At 36.2% G+C, this 16,891-nt stretch overlaps 1 protein-coding gene and 1 pseudogene across 2 annotated transcripts in view; one reads left to right on the top strand and one right to left on the bottom strand.

The window, feature by feature from the left end:
* The window catches only part of IFT57 (intraflagellar transport 57), a 55,924-nt gene that overhangs the window by 20,994 nt on the left and 18,039 nt on the right, over positions 1-16,891 (bottom strand). For both annotated transcript variants that reach the window (XM_032406487.1, XM_032406485.1), the window contains exon 6: positions 6,769-6,891. In XM_032406487.1, coding sequence (XP_032262378.1) covers positions 6,769-6,891 — 123 coding nt within the window. The remainder of the gene's footprint in view (positions 1-6,768; positions 6,892-16,891) is intronic.
* Positions 8,483-8,592, top strand: LOC116634206 (annotated as a pseudogene).

Consider the following 16,891-nt stretch of genomic DNA (forward strand, 5'->3'; position numbering starts at 1 on the left):
CTATTGCAATGATTCCATCCTTAGCACAATGACTCTTGCAGAAAGGTTTCTTGCTGTGAATTACCCAAGGCAATACCTGTATGGTTTATTTACGTTAAAATAAAATCCAGTTTGGAGTTGAAATTTAAAGTTTAAGGTTCTTTTTACAACTGCACCCTGAGAAAGTTAGACACTGAAAAATAGGTAAGGATGTAAAAAAGCAGTTCAGTGAATCAAAGGCTTGAAATAATTAGAAACACATGCTGTAGTACTTCCAAAGCCTTTAAAAAATATATATAATCTCTTTATCTAAATTCTTGTAATGAACCTGAAGATTTACATAATGAGTAGGAGACATTTTGGAGGAATGAAGGGGGTGTACTTAGCCAACTATCTTTTAAAACAACAGAGCAGGAAACATTTAATTATAATTTGGAAAAAAAATCAATTTAAGTCATTAATCAAAACTTTAATTACAATATCCAGGGCATGAAAGCATGATAGAACATTCGTTCATTGCATTAAACACCTCATATTAAATCATTATAATATACAATTGTTTAGGAATAAATACTGTATAATTGAGGAAAAGGGTCTATGTAAGGTTTAGTTGAAAACTGATTTCACACTTTCTGCTCTTCCTTATTTCTGGAGAACAGGGATAAATATTATTAATGTTTACTTGGTTTCTATTATGGTAAAAACCCTTGACTTGAAAAAAAGTCATTCTCCTGATAAAGACTGATAAGACTGATCATTTTAAGAAGCCACTTTCCCTCGGTTCAATGGATGAAGCTGAGAGACTGAATATACGAATGCAGAACAATGTCCAGGCCATTATATAAAATAGAATTCTGATCTATTGGGACGCCTGGGTGGCTCAGTCCGTTAAGCGTCTGCCTTAGGCTCAGATTACGATCCCAGGGTCCTGGGATCAAGTCCCACATCAGGCTCCTTGCTCAACAGGGAGTCTGTTTCTTCCTCCGCCTGCCACTCCCCCTGCTTGTGCGCTCTCTCTCTCTGACAAATAAATAAATAAAATCTTAAAAAAAAAAAAAAATTCTGACCCACAATCTGCAGCAACTAGTCCAGGAAGTCAAACCATAACCTCTGAGTGAAATTGGCCAAAAAATGGTCAGGACTTAGTAACTGCTGGCTTCCCCAGTTTTTCTCCTCACCCACCTGCTCCCAATGTACAACCAGCCAGCCAAAGCCACATATCCTCTCCGAACCAGACACATAGGAGGCCCTGCTTCTCGTTAGCCTGCCTCCAAATCTCCAGTCCTATCTGAACATTGCTGAAGGCTTCTCTTTCTCCCACTATAAATCGTTTAAATACTCCTGCGTGCCTTTAAGTCTCTGCCAAATGCAGACGATGGTGGCTAACTCCCTCGCTATAGCAAGCCCTAAATACATAGTCTGCTCTCATTTAGGTGATCTCCTTTATTTCCACAAAGTCAAATGTAGGCTTGTTTTTTTAATAATAAAAAGAAAACTAAAAAAGATAGATTAATTTTCTTCGAGAAACAGCATTATTTAGTGATTCAAAATTAATAAAAAATACAGAAAGTGAAATCTATATGAATATGCAACCACGTCTTTTATTTCCTCAGAAATTATGGAACAGAATTCTTTGGCAGCTCAGTCTCAACTACCATTATTATTCCAGCCAGCAATTGTCAACTGGTTCACTTAAAAGTTTTAAAAAATTACTATTATGGAATTAAAGATATTTCAATCATGAAGGAAAATATTATCTTCCAATAAATGTCACCAAGTACTTCCACCCTCAATAACCACTTGTTTCTCTAAAATGACTCACTGGCGGGTTTCATTTCTTGCTATTGGTCTGTATTCTCAGATCTTAGGGTCCTTATGCTTGCCCATATTCTAACCATCAGCTGTTGCATGACTCTGTCCGGCCGGCCATTCTTCCACCAAGATCTTAGACCTCCTGGTTTGACCCAACCTGCTGAGCTTGGCTAAGCCACCTCTGCTACGTACCACTCAGCTAAAGTTATGGCTTATAAGTTTTAAGGATGTGTGGAACTGCTCATGATGTACTACTATATTTTTAAAAACAGAGGTGTAATCTCAACTGTATACACATAAAAGCACACAGAAATAGTAGTCAACATATATTAAGTGATTCTTCTGGCACCATTCTAAGTGCTTAAGATAAGTTAATTCATTTAATCCCTTTAATAACTCTTTGAGGTAGGTTTTATAATGAACTCCATTGTACAGATGAGGAAACTGAGATAGAGTGGTTGAAACTTGCACACAGGGTCCAACAGCTAGCAAGTATTACAGCCAGGATTTGTACTCAAGGAACCTGGATTCAGAATTTGTGCTTTTAACCAGTATGGGATATTGTCACTAATGGAATAGGTAAGAACCTGGGTTGTAGGTTCAAATATCTGTCACTTGCTAGGCAAAAGCAAGTTACTTCACTTCACTGTGTTTCAGTCTCCACCCCTGCAATAAAAGGTATCTGTATCTAACAGGGCAGTGGAAATGATGAAGTGAATTAATAATATGTGAAGTGTGTTAAGAACTGCACTTGGCACATAGTAAACACTTAGTGAATGTCAGTTATTATTACCATATCATATATACCTTTACTAGGGAAAAAAAACTGGAAAGATTTACCAAAGTGAATACTTTGAGCCTGATTACTTATGTGAGTCTGATTCTATTCCCATGTAAGACTATAATGCTGACGTTTTAAAATATTCCCTTAAATGATGGAAATATTAGTACAGAAATTTTGTAAACTCTTCCTGAATACTGATACAGGCACTGAATATAAGAGGGCCATGACAGAACATAATAATATTATAATAACAATACTGTAATTTAACAATAATTAACATTTATTTATTAGGCATTAATTATGTCTCAGACACTGTTGTTGGTGCTTTACAGCAACTGTGTAAGGTAAGTAATATAATTAGTCCCATTTTACAGATTCGGAGAAGGAGGCACAGAGAGGCTTAGTAGCTTGCGCTGGATCACACATCTAATAAATGGTAGAAATGTGAATTCTGGGTACCAAGGGAAGATGTGTGAGATAGGCTCTACCTTCCCTTGATCTTTGTGGCTACCACAGTTCCACTAGGTTTCTGAAACTCTGGCCCAATAAATCAGGAATTGATAGTGAAACTAAATGTGGGATCACTAGCTTCTAATTCATAGCATACTGCCCATCCCTCTTCCCCTTGAATTGCTTCCATATTATTTTTATAATTAAAAACAGAAGTGCATTTTAAAAAAGACTCAGAGAGGGGCGCCTGGGTGGCTCAGTCGGTTAAGCGTCTGCCTTCGTTCGGCTCCGGTCATGATCCCAGAGTCCTGGGATCTAGCCCTGAGTCAGGCTCCCTGCTCAGCAGGGGAGCCTGCCTTCCCTCTCCCTCTCCCTGCTGCTCCCCCTGCTTGTGCATGCGCGCGCTCTTTCTGTCGAATAAATAAATAAAATCTTAAAAAAAAAAAGACTGAGATTAGGATAATTCTTGACCAGTTACAGATTTAAGTCTAGTCTGATTATAATCACAGATGTTTGCTCTTAGTTCTAAATTTCACCAGAGTACTGATGTAACACTTGTAGGCACCAACTGCTGGTCTAACAAAAAACAATAAAAAAGACATAAAAACACACAAGAAGAAAGGGAAAGAGATATAAAGAGGAAAAAAAGGAGGGAAAGAACAAAAAGTGCAAGATATATAGTCACAGTGCACTAGTAATACTCATAGATGATTTTATTAGGTGGCAGTGATATCTACTCTAATTTAGCTGTCCTCAGACTGCCCTTCTAAGGAACTGACTCCAGAGCTTTACTCACTTGGTCATAACTGAGGCATTAACTAGAATGGAATGACCCAGGATTTGGCTGAATTTATTGACTTTCTTGGCAGAACTTCTGACTGTGTGTTTAGACACATTATTCCAAATTAGGGCAGATCTGAGTTGGTCGCTGGGTATATCACACTCTAGAAGTAATGACCAGGAGTACTCTCTATAACCAACCCTAAAAAAGGAACTACTAATATGGTCCATTCAAGGTAACATATGATAGAAGTCCTTCACCTTCAGTTGTGGAACATATTATTTGTATTTTTGGCAACATACGTATTTTCCCAATTATAATTTGTTTAAGCTAATATTAAAATTTGTTTGCATTCTTTGAAAACTGTCAACAGTAACAAGTGGTGCCTTTAGAAAAAAGGATAAGCTAGCCCAGCAATAAAAACCTAATTACAACATTAGGGAGAATATAAAATAAAATATTAGTATATGAGAGGATCTCATCAAAGCATACATACTATAATATGCAAAAAGAACAGAAAAGGAGATTTACTTTTTTTTTTTTTTTTTTTGCAATTACCTGCCAGGAAGCATACAAGGAATAACCTGAATTTGTGAGAAAAGAAAGCAAAACAAACATGTGATCCAGTGCTAAATAAATATGGGACTTATTTACTACTAACACAAGGTCATTTTCAATAACTTTATAATGGATTTAAATAATGGAGGCCCTTTATTACTTATTTCCCACATCTCTATGCTACTTAAAAATTAATCTAACAGTGATCAGTAAAGCACATTGATCTGAAAAAAACTCATTTTCCCTCAAACACAATGTTGAATTCTCTAAATGTCCTAAAAAGCCTGTGTTGAGTGAAAGATAATTGTTTTGGCCAAACCAAATTTGGTTTTGGTAGAGTCAGGAGTTGAGAAAGAATGCGATCTACCACGATGCAGGAGTCAACCTCTTCTGATGGAGGATAGTGAGCCTGTGAGAAACCTCATTCATGACCAGATTATTTTTATTTCTGAGGCATGAAAAACATCTCTTTATTCATTAGCCCCTTATTTTCTCAAATCAATGTATAATGTTATTTTTCTTAAGTAAAGCTGAATAAAGAATTGACCCCAAACCTGTATTTCCCATTTGATACCTCTGAAATACTTAGAGTTTGCGAAATACTAGACACAAAGGCCAAATGATCTAGAGAAGAATTCTTAAAAAGCACTCAAATATTACTTTAGGTCAGTATATTTTACCACAAAAATCTAAATTCAAAATGCTATTCATATAAAGAAAAAAACCTTCAAAACTTTATCTGACATTTCAGAATGTTGCTTGTAAAATTTGACTGTATAATTAATTTGGCACAGTATATCCTCATAAAATCAAGGCTGGTAATACATGGCACGAGACTAAGAGGCCAACTTTCACCTACTTAATTCTTCCCCAAATCAGGAGATCATTGACTCTCTAAGAACCCAGGATTCTGATTACTGTAATATTGGTTTGTAGTAGAATTTGACCTGTACTTAGTTTTGTAAAACTGTATGTGTTAGAAGCTACATTTATACTCTTTCTTTATTCAGTTACTCCTATTACATAGAGATCAACGACCATGCTTTAAAAAGACACTCTTGTGTGATCCTATTAGGCTCTAAATGAGATGTTGGATTTCAAGAGTTTACTTAGCTTGAAAGTAAATAAATTAAACTTGCTTCCTTGTGGGATTAAGATGTACCTGAGAGTTCCTCACTACATGGTTATTTTAACATGTTATTCTAACTAGAATCACAATAACAGTGATTTTTAATTTTATCAGATTTCTTCTTATAAAATTAAAGAATTAGAAATTACATTTTTACCAAAAAAATCACATTTTTGCAAATTATGGCTTCCAACAGAGATCAAATCAGTGAAGAAATCTGTATTAACACGTGTTTACATATAAGAGATATGCAAACAAAGAATTCACCCCTAATGTAGTCAAATAATGGCTATCCATAATGTTTGGGTAAATACATGGCAAACAGGCTGTAGGATTTGCCCACTTACCTTTACAGCTGCTCAGTCTAGTAAGACCTTTGCTGTCCTTATCCTATTCTAGGACTGCCCGAGGAGTCTAGGCTGCTTCTTACCCTCTCTAGGACACAGTTTTACAAGCTCAAATCCAGACATTCCGAGAATGAATTCATTTCCAAGGCACTCAGAAAACAGCAAATCTTTGGGGGTAGATACAGAACCACAGTTTCAGAGTAACAAGCTTCCTTAGAACCTTGTTCCATAATGCTGGTGCTTTTCTCCAGCCTCCAAGGATAAAAACCCCTTTAGTTTCTTTACCTAGATGTCTCTCTAGTCCCTTCTGTAGACATTATTATAGTATTAATGAGAACGGTATTATCTAGTCACCTATTAGTTTGTTCTGAAGTTCTTGTAAATTGTAGGTAAAAAGGAAACAGAAACTTGATTAAATGGGTCAGCTCATCTGGGCCCAATCCCCAAATCTTAATGCAAATGCTTTGATTATTTGCTTACTACTTGACTTTTAATCATATATACTGAATAGATTATGTAAGGCAACTTCAAGGATGTCTTCTGTTCTGCCATCCAGCAGGGTTCCAAAACCATTTTCTAACTATAATCAGTTGGTATATAGTCATGAAATTCCAATTTTGTTCACTATTCACTTAAACAAAATATGATTTCTAAGAAAATACATCAAAATGTATTGAGAAAATGCCCCTCAATCCCAAGGAAACATGACAAGTGTTCCAAACGACTTTAAAGATCTATTGCTTTCTGTTTCCTTCTTTAATATTACACTATTGATTCATTCAACAACAATCTGCTAAATCTCTGCTAAGACAGAACACTGGAAGCTGAATCCTACCACCTTAAATCATTCATGTAATTGGGAGTACCCCTGACCCTGAAATTGCCTTATGAAGCTCTATTTGAACAGAATGTATTCTGTCCTCTATACCTTATTGTCAGTCCTAATCGTGACTTTCAGTTGTGGTAGTACACGTTCTACTTCGAGACTCCATTCTGCAGCATCTGTTGTGGATTCCAAAATATCTTCTTGTTTGGCAGACTCGTTCATATCCTAAGAAAGGAAAGATATCACAAGATTGAGAGTTTATAAAAAGAAACAGTAAAATTTTGAGGCATTTTAGCAGGACTGCACAATTTATATCAAGCAGGGTAGTGTCAAAATTATAGTGGCAGAAGTTCTTCTCTGTCCTCCTAGCCATGTTGCAAGAAAACAAAGCACAAACCTGGTAGAATGGCAAAATTAGCATTTAAAAAGAAGCAAATATATGATTCAACCGTTTTGACAAAAAACAATGCTTTTGAGATATCAGAGTAAACTCAATGGGAATACTACCAAATGAACAAGCCATTTAGTTATGTTAATTGGTAACAGTAAAGGAGTACAAACATTCACACATTTGGTAAGAAAATATTGTCTCAGTTTGAATTTTCTATGCTGAAATACAAACCCCAAATCTGAAAGACAAAAAAGATAAGATCCCAGAAGCCAAGGGGTCACTACTTAGAAATTTTTTGTTCATAATTAAAGTGATATTTTGGTTAGGTCAAACTATAACATAGCTTTAAAATGTTATTTAATACAGACCTATTTGAACTCAAAAAGGGTGGGGGCCACATTTCTGCATTTGGTTTCTGCTGTTGAGTAATAAAATCAATTCATGCCTGTTTTTCAATTACAAAAGGAAAACCTTTTTTTGTGTGTGTTTTTTTGTTTTTTCATTTTCTCAGTCTTTCACATTTCGGCATTAAGCATATATGGATCTGAAACTGTAAAGAATATACAAGTTGATGATTTAAAGATAAAGCCTAACACATTAATTTTGGTACCAATTTTTCCTTTAAGCTTCCTTGATAAATTAAAAGAAAATGTAGAAACATAAAAATTTATTAATATAGAAAAAAATGAAACCTGAGAGATACAAACAGCCAAATACATATGTACATGGATTCCAGTTTGAACAAGCAATCTGTAAAAAGATGTTTTTGAGACAATCAGGGAAATCTGAATGTGGAAGAGTATTAGATGATGTACGGAATTACTACTAATGTTATAGGTATTATAATGGCATGATGGTTATGTTTAAAAACAAGGCCTTATAAATTAGAGACAAATACTGAAATATTTACAGGTAAATGGACGTGATGTCTGAAATTTAAGATGCTACAAGGCAAAGGAAAAAGAGGGGGCCTCTAGAGGAAACACGGTTGACAAACTATTAACTGCTGAAGCTGGGTAATGTTACCTAAGAGCTCATTATCTTGTTCTCTCCACTTCTGTTTATGTTTGAAATTTCCCATAATACAAAACTTAAAAATAAAAGATTATATAAAAAGCTCATGGTGAAATTTCATTCTCAGTGTGAATTTATGTCACTAAAAGACATTTCTATACAAAAGCTTATTAGACTAGTCTTTACAATCCAGTCTAACGCTAAGTATAAGAATAACCTTATATCGGGATTTGTATTTTGGTGGGAGATTGAGGTCTTTAAGGGCTTTAAACTCCCGACTGAGTCTCTAGAACACTGCTGGCATTAGAAAGCCTCTCTCTCCTACCTCCTAGCTCATATTAGCAAGTCCTGAACAGACTCAGAGCCCTAAAAGGAGCATATGTTGCTTTTTGTTCAGAAATTCAGGGGGCTGTCTATGGCCATACCACCCTGTACGCGCCCGATCTCATCTGATCTCGGAAGCTAAGCAGGGTCGGGCCTGGTTAGTACTTGGATGGGAGAAATTCAGGGGGCTATATAGTTCTACCACACAATTAGAGGATGGATAACTAATACATGCTTTCCCATTTTACAATATATGGTCTGAATTTATTCAGGTACGTTCTACTTAAAAAACCAGAAGTATAAAAAAATAAGCATTAATATAAGTAAAATGTGGAAACTCTAAGTGAAAAATGCTCAAGATTCTGCTTCAAACATTAAGGTGCTCACTTTAATATAGAAACATTGTATTATTTTGAGTACTAACAGAATGCTACATGCATCTATATAAAGTGAATCAGGGTAGCACAAGAGCACCATAGGAGGGGGGGCGGGCAGTATTCACAAAGTAGACACCTGTGAAGTTTTATGAGACAAATGTGACAGCAGGAGAAGCAAGACAGTCTCCCAGTTGAAACCTAAAGCCATGGGGAACGTTTTCTGTTCTGCCACTGAGACAAAGGGGCATGTCCTCTCAGCAGCAATTCTGTATGATTCTTAATAGAATGTAGGTGTTCTGGTCCCTGATTTACAAATAAGTTTTGCTTATGGAACCACCATTTGGGTGAACTGAAGTTGGGTACTGCTGATTAAATACCGAAGCCAATTCTCCTCAACTCCATCCCCTCATTCCCATTCCTTCTTTTTCCCTTCCCTACAGGAGGGGGGAGTCCAGAATCACCAAACAAGGCTGGAGAGGGTACTCATCCATAGTCCCACTTTCTTCAGGCCTCAACTCATAGGATTGTTCAAGTTGTACATAACATACTCAAAGATTTTCCTCAAGGAAGGGCACATTTTTCTAATTTTCCCAAAGGCAAATGGGTTAGTAGTGGCCCTATCTGAATCAGACTCAGAATCTAAGAGTTACTAAGGTACATGGAGATCACACACTGAATTAAGACATCCCAGTTTCATTTATATTGGCCCTTTAGTAAGTAAGAACTCTTCTTAAGTTCTTATTTGGTTCCCTTAAGCAATGATTTGCAAATTCCTACTCCCAATGTCCTGAAGTGATTTAACATAGCAGCTCAAATGTCTTCACTCACTCCTAGGCCACAGTTAATATACTGGGGGGAAATGGCCTCGTTACTAAATGAGGAAGGGCAAAAAGAGAACATTAGGCTTGGTAGAGCAGCATTAACTTATTCAAACTATACAGTCTCTTTCTGTTTCCATGTTTGCACTTCTATTTCCTAACTTCGTTCCTCAGTCAAAATTTCCTAACGCCTAATAAGTGGATACATTAACTGAGTGAGCCCTACATATGAAGTAGAAATCACTTTAAAACTGTATCATGTCTTGGTTATAATAACTTGAGAAAACCTTTCCTTTCCAATTGTACCTCCATTTAACAAATGGTATTTTATGTGGAGATATTAGTAAAAGAGAAATAAACTGCTGTTTCCATTTAATCAAAATTTTATATCAGCAGGACAAAATCCCAGTCCTTCTCTGAAACAGCATTAACTAAGATAAAGCATAGCTCCTGGGAAATTGAGTTTTCTAGCTAATGCTGCTGAAGAAACAATTAGAAGCTCAATAAGACACAAGCTATCCAGAAGTCTCATTTATAATTAATTAATTTACCAGTAAGCCATTTGTAAAGCTTCTACAACATGCAAGGTAAGAATCCAGGCACTGTGTTTGGTGTGGGAAGATAAAAGCATTTAATCCCTGCCTGCAAAGAGTATATAGCCTATTAGGGAGAGTCTCAGGCTAGTTTATGGAGGTAATAAATGGACCAAAGGAAAAAAAATTATGAAAACTGACTCTAAGACTGGCAAAGGAAAAACTGAAGAGAGTCTAAACCATCCTATAACATAAACCTACGCTCAAATAGTGGGGCATACCACCAAAGTCCATTCAAGGAAGTAATCTCCCCTTTTCCAGATAATACTAATGGGATGGTTAAGCATCTGAAGAAATACTATATTCTGTATATCTGTTTATATATATATAATAAACACATAAAATTGGATGTGTGTGTGTATATAAATGTACATATGTGTGTATATATATATAAAATTGGATGTGGCCAGTCTTATGGTTACAGAGGTAGAAAAAGGGAAGGCCTCATATATCAACAAGGGAGGGTAAATAAAGCCCTTTGCAGCCTCTGAGCTGTTGGGTAGCCTACAGAGTGCTGCGAAGCTGTTCTGTCACACTAGGTTAAACGCAGTACAAAATTTGATATACCTTCAAAATATCTTCACCTCTTAATTAACACTGGGGACTCCAGGTAGGCCATGACTACCAGCAGGGGAAGTAATGGATCTGATATTAACAAAGGGAGACTGGCCCATTAACAAGTATATTTTTTAAAATTTAAATTCAATTAATTAACATATAGTGTATTATTAGTTTCAGAGGTAGAGTTCAGTGATTCATCAGTCTTATATAACACCCAGTGCTCATTACATCACATGCCCTCCTTAATGTCCATCACCCAGTTACCCCTTCCTCACCTCCCCTCCAGCAACCTGCAGTTTGTTTCCTATGATTAAGAGTCTCTTATGGTTTATCTCCCTCTCTGATTTCATCTTGTCTTATTTTTCCCTCCCTTCCCTATGATCCTCTGTTTTGTTTCTTAAATTCCACAAATGAGTGAAATCATATAACTGAATGGATAAAGAAGATGTGGTATATATATATATATATATATATATATATATAATGGGGTATTACTCAGCCATCAAAAAATGAAATCTTGCCACTTGCAATGATGTGGATGGAACTAAAGGGTATTATGCTAAGCGAAATAAGTCAATCAAATAAAAAGACAATTACCATTAACAAGTATTAATACAGAAAACCATCACAAGTGATACAGTAGAAGCACTGGTCACATTTTTGGTATACCTGATGAAATACTATCTTAAGCAAAGAATTAAAAAAAAAAATCTCTTTGGAGTGAAACTATTTCTAGTATGTAGTACATACTCATTATTGGAAAACTCCATAAGGGAAAGGGGACTAAACATTACTGGACAAAGCAATGTTGACTATGACTTCCTGATACCAGCAGCAACAGTTACCTATTCATTTCAGTTCTGCTATAATAACAAAAATCTAGTGCTATAGGATCTTTTGATCCCAAGGGTCCAAATCAGGTTGGGCATTTAGCTCTGGTTAAGACATCCCACTGGGAATGAAGAAGAAAGCTAGAAGTAGGGTGAAGTAGAGTTTCTAAAATTTGACTAATCATGGATACCCTACAGTACTTCCTTACTGCGGGAGAAATACCTTGTCTGGTAAAGGGAACATATATGGCTGCATGGGCAGACCCAAGAGTGAAGCTCAAGGCTCAGGCATCCATGAGAAGATGTTTCCTCAGGAATGGGACCCTGCATCAGAAGTTACAGAGAGATCTTAAATTCAGATAGGAGCCTGGCCAAGAAAACATAGATCGTGAGGGCCTGGGCAGAAACTGGATTCACAGACTTTCTGGTGAAAATGGGAGAAAAAGGGAGGACCAGCAGATCCTAACACTGAATTAATGAAGCAAGAGCAAGTAGAGGCTCTTGAATCTTCAATTACCAAGCCCAAATCCCTATCTCTTATAAGAATGAGATACCACTATCAGACTGGATACTGGAAACTGGTAAATGCTGACATTTACTAACCATAATTTAATCTTTTTATGATGTCTCTTATTATACTAATTCTGTAATACAATGATGCTCTCAGGACTGAGAAACCTGGGTATGACTGATCCTGCATTAAATGTTCCCAGATAGCTATAATTTTGCGTTCTTATGTCTGCTTTTAAAGTTTTCCTGTAGCCTTTCTTGGTATCAAATGCCAGTGGTCACCTCTGGTTGTCTGCTTGATTGCCTGTAGCACTCTTCCTCCTCCTAAACTTCTATGGGCTTAGAAACCTAGTATCCAAGTTTGTTAGAATTTAGGCAAAGTGAGAATACAGGGGAAATATGTGAGAGCTGGTGAGAGTGGTGGTGGTGATGATGACGTTGGGACTCTTCACAGATTTTTTTTTTTTTTAAGATTTTGTTTATTTGAGAGAGTGCATGCACACATGTGAGTGGGGGGAGGGGCAGAGGAGGAGGAAGAGGGACAAACAGACTCCACACTGAGTGTGGAGCCCTACACTGGGGCTCCATCTCACCACCCTGAGATCAAGACCTCTCCCTAAACCAAGAGGTTGATGCTCAACGGACTGAGCCACCCAGATGCCCCTTCATAGACATTTTTTAAATGGAAGTGGTTATACTTATTTTGGTTGTTCAGAGGCCTTTTTGGAATCTTCCTAATTTGACACTTAGACCCATATAGGAAATAGGATAGGTGGCCAACAAGCTAAGTACTAACTATATATGGCATTACTATTATTTTTTAAAGATTTATTTGGGAGAGCGAGCAAGCGTTGGGGGGGGGGGAAGGCAGAGGGAGAGGTAGGGAGAAAATTTCAAGCAGACTCTGCGCTGAGCGAGGAGCCCAACTTGGGGTTCAATCCCAGGACCCTGAGATCAGGACCTGAGCCAAAATCAAGAGTCAGACCAACTGAGCCACCGAGGTGCCCCTGGCATTACTATGTATTAAACAGGGTTTCTCCTAAGGGTATCTAATGTCCCTCTTTCTTTATCACGGATCAATAAAAAGCTAGAGGGATAAATAAGGTATTTCAATCAAGAAAAGTGTTCCCTTGAAATCCAGTGATTTTAATAAATCACACTGAAGGCACAGAGTTAAAACCTTTCATGTCCCTACAAGTCAATTCTTCTTCATGATTAAAGAAGCATAAATCATGAGTCTGATTCACTATTTTCTTTTCAAATTAGGTTTTAAATGATTTAACACTATATTACTATGAACAAAAATGTTTAATACCATACAAAAAGTATTTTCAGATTTGTTCTGAATAACTAAATTAAACCCTGGCTATAATCCATCAAAAGAAATAGATAGATGGTAACCTCTATCTTTAAATATATGAAGTTCATAAAAGTTTTCAATTCAATTTTAAGACTATCAAAAGAAATTTTATTCTGTTATAATGTGGACTAAGATTTGAATAAATTATGCTCACAAATAAAAAAAGTTAAAAAGCTCCCTAAACACAAAATCAATTTAATTTTCTAATAAGAAATCTGAAATTATTTTTGAATGAGAACTCAACTTCTAGTAATTATTCCTGTTTAGTATCTCAAACACCTGTCTTTGCTACTATTTCAGCTATTTTAATGTACAGAGTGCTAAGGTAAAATCATCCCTGATTTTTAATTTTCTCAAGATAAAAACCAAAAGAAAGCACCCCAAGAAGTATGTATGGAAAAACTACCATAGACACTATAGTTGGTGTTATAGAGTATACAAAAGTGAGTTTAATTCTTTATGGAATGAGTATCTATAAGGCATCTTTTCTCTGAGATGGCAACCTATGGATATACCATGCCCAAATACATGTGAAGAGCTCAATTCATATACCTACTGTGAGGGACATGAAAATCCAATTAACTGTCAAGATTACATAGTCCCAAGACTCAAGGAAAAGGCAACTAAATTGTCTTGAGAACTGCCATGGTGTGGTGTAAAATGTCCAGAGGGTGGGTCTGGAATCCCATCTCTGTTCAAATCCTACCTCTATCACTTATTAGCCATTGGTCAAGTTACATAACCTCTCTAAATCTCAGGGTTCCTGTCTGTAAAATGGGGATAATGGTACCCCCACCTCATTGGAAGGGTTGTGGTGAGGATTAAATTATATGATGTATTTTAAAAGGCTTGCACAGCACCTGGCACATAGTAAGCCCCAATGTATTTTAGCAGTTACTAATACTATTATTATATGCCAAGCATGGTACTAGATGCTTTCACCTATGTTAAATGCCCATAATAGCACCATGAATCAAGGGAGACTTATTCCCATTTTGCAAATGAGAAAAGTGAGGTATAGAGCAGTTAGCTAATTTTCCCTATGTCTCATCATTAGTAGAGTTTAGGGCCCAGGCAATGTTACTCTAGAACACAAGCTCTTAGATACCTTACCAAATGCCTATCAATCCTTGTTATATAGGTTACAACTATGTTCCCCCAGTTTATCACTTGTCTTTTTAACTTCATGGTGTTCCCCATTCTATCCTTTTGTATATAGGCTTTAATTTTTATGCATTCAGATTTATCAGTGCTTTCCTTTTGCGGTTTTTAGTTTTCTTGCCAGGCTTTACCATGCCAATTTCAACCCGTGCGTATAACGCTTGTCACTCATGTTTTTGTTTTTGTACCTCATCATTTTCTAATTTGTTGATCCATGTGGGGTTTATTTGGGTGTACAATATGAGGGAATAGCCTATCTTTTTTTGCCAGATGGACAGCCTGTTATTCCATCACCCTTTAATTGAACAGTCCAGTTTTCCCCACTTATTTGCACTGCTTCCTACATTATTAATACCACTATATCTTTGGATGATTTTATGAACTCTGCACTACTTCATCAATCTATTTCTGTGTATAATTTTTTTTCAGACTTATGAAAAAATTACACAAATAGTACAAAGAATTCCCATATGCCCTCATCCACATTCACCAAACATTGGTATCTTACATAACCTCAGGGCAATTATGCACAAAGTGATATAGTGTTTATAGTATAGTGCTGAGATTTGGGGATATTTTCAAATTTTTCTTTATACATTTTTGTGCCTTTGTTTAAAAAAAGACAAGGAATATATTTCACTTCAAAAAAGAATAAAGTATTTTCAATAAAAGCAGGTAAAAATAGTAAGTTTGATTAACTTCCAGAAACTAGCTGGTATGGGTATAAATGCTTTAGGAATTTGAATGAGAGAGAGAAGTGTGTTTTAATGGAGATGATATCTAAGTTTAACCTTATAAGGATTATGGAATGCAAATAGGCAGAAAAGAGACAAGCCAAGTGTTTATAGTCAGGAAAGCACCATAAGCCAAGATACTGAAATAGAAATGCACATGGCTTGTGAAGATCTTATCAAGAGCGACTAGGGGCTTAGAAAGGCAAATACCGGGGAGCAAAAAAAGAGTTAAATACTTTTTGAAAGACCTCAGAAGCTAAGCTGAGGAATACAAATTTTGTCCTCTAAGCTAGAAGGGAAGTCAAGAAGAGTTACAAGCAAGGTAAAATGACTTTATTTATCCAAGAAATCTTTCTTTAGCACCTACTATATGCGAGGTACTATTCAATACCAGGGACAGTTAATAAAATGTTAAAAATCCCTATGAAAAAACATTCTAATTACGTTTTATGAAGATTTATGGGTTATAGATTTGTGGGTCATAGAATTGAATGGGGCTGGGGTAATTGGGAAGGTGTCACTAAAAAGCCAGAATTTGAGTTGAACTTTGAAGGCTTAAAAGTCAGGTAGAGAGATGAGAAGACATTTTAGATAGGAGGCAAAGATGAGAACAGATACGCTCATAAGGTGTTTGAAAACCTATGAGAGGATCCATTTATCTAGAATAAAGTTATTCCAGCAGAAGAAAATAAGGTTGGCTATATGGACAACTTGTCAAATTGTTAAGAGTCTGGAAATTCAGACCAAAATTATTGTTTTATAATCTACATAAACTGACCTGTAAACAGTGAAAAGCCATCAAAAGTTACTGAACTCAGAATGACCTTTTAAAAGTCATTTGGTAAGTAAGATAAAAGAGTAGTGAAAAATATTGTGCAAAAGGTGAGGGTGGAATTGAAAGAGGAGGATCAAAGACCACTCAGGCCATTATTGTTACATAATCCAGACAGGAGATGAAGCGGACATGACCTTGAAAGATAGCTGAAGGGATACATATGAGAGATATTTCAAAAGCAGCATCTGCAGGTCTTTGTGACCAACTAGATGTCCTGGATTAAAATGAATCATTAGACAAATATTCAAAGCACTAACACTGCTAGAGGTGGATGGGTAGGGTTGGGTGGATTTAAAGAATATAGGTTTCTATAAGACTGAGAAAAGCACACATTCTGGGTACCCATCTAATATATGGAATTACATAATAAATATCTGCTATTGGCATGGATTCAGGAAATATAATCTATCCATTTATATGACAGCTCTCAAATGAATCCTGAAAAAGATCATATTACTTTTCATCAAATTCCCCTTAGTCATTTCTGTAGGGGAGACCTTATGTGATAGCAGATTTAGTCTAGTGGGCCTTCAGTAAGAATCCATGTGACATATTATGAAAATAAAGACATGATATCACCAAGACTTCCTAATTTATATAAAAATGCAAGCTTCTTGATAACTTATATCCTATGTAAGCTTCTTACTCAAAAATACTCATGGCATATATATGTGTGTGTGTGTGTGTGTGTGTGTGTGTGTGTGTGTGTGTGTGTGT

The sequence above is a fragment of the Phoca vitulina genome, unplaced genomic scaffold (genome assembly GCF_004348235.1).
Source record: "Phoca vitulina isolate PV1807 unplaced genomic scaffold, GSC_HSeal_1.0 scaffold8, whole genome shotgun sequence".
In the NCBI taxonomy this organism is placed as follows: Eukaryota; Metazoa; Chordata; class Mammalia; order Carnivora; family Phocidae; genus Phoca; species Phoca vitulina.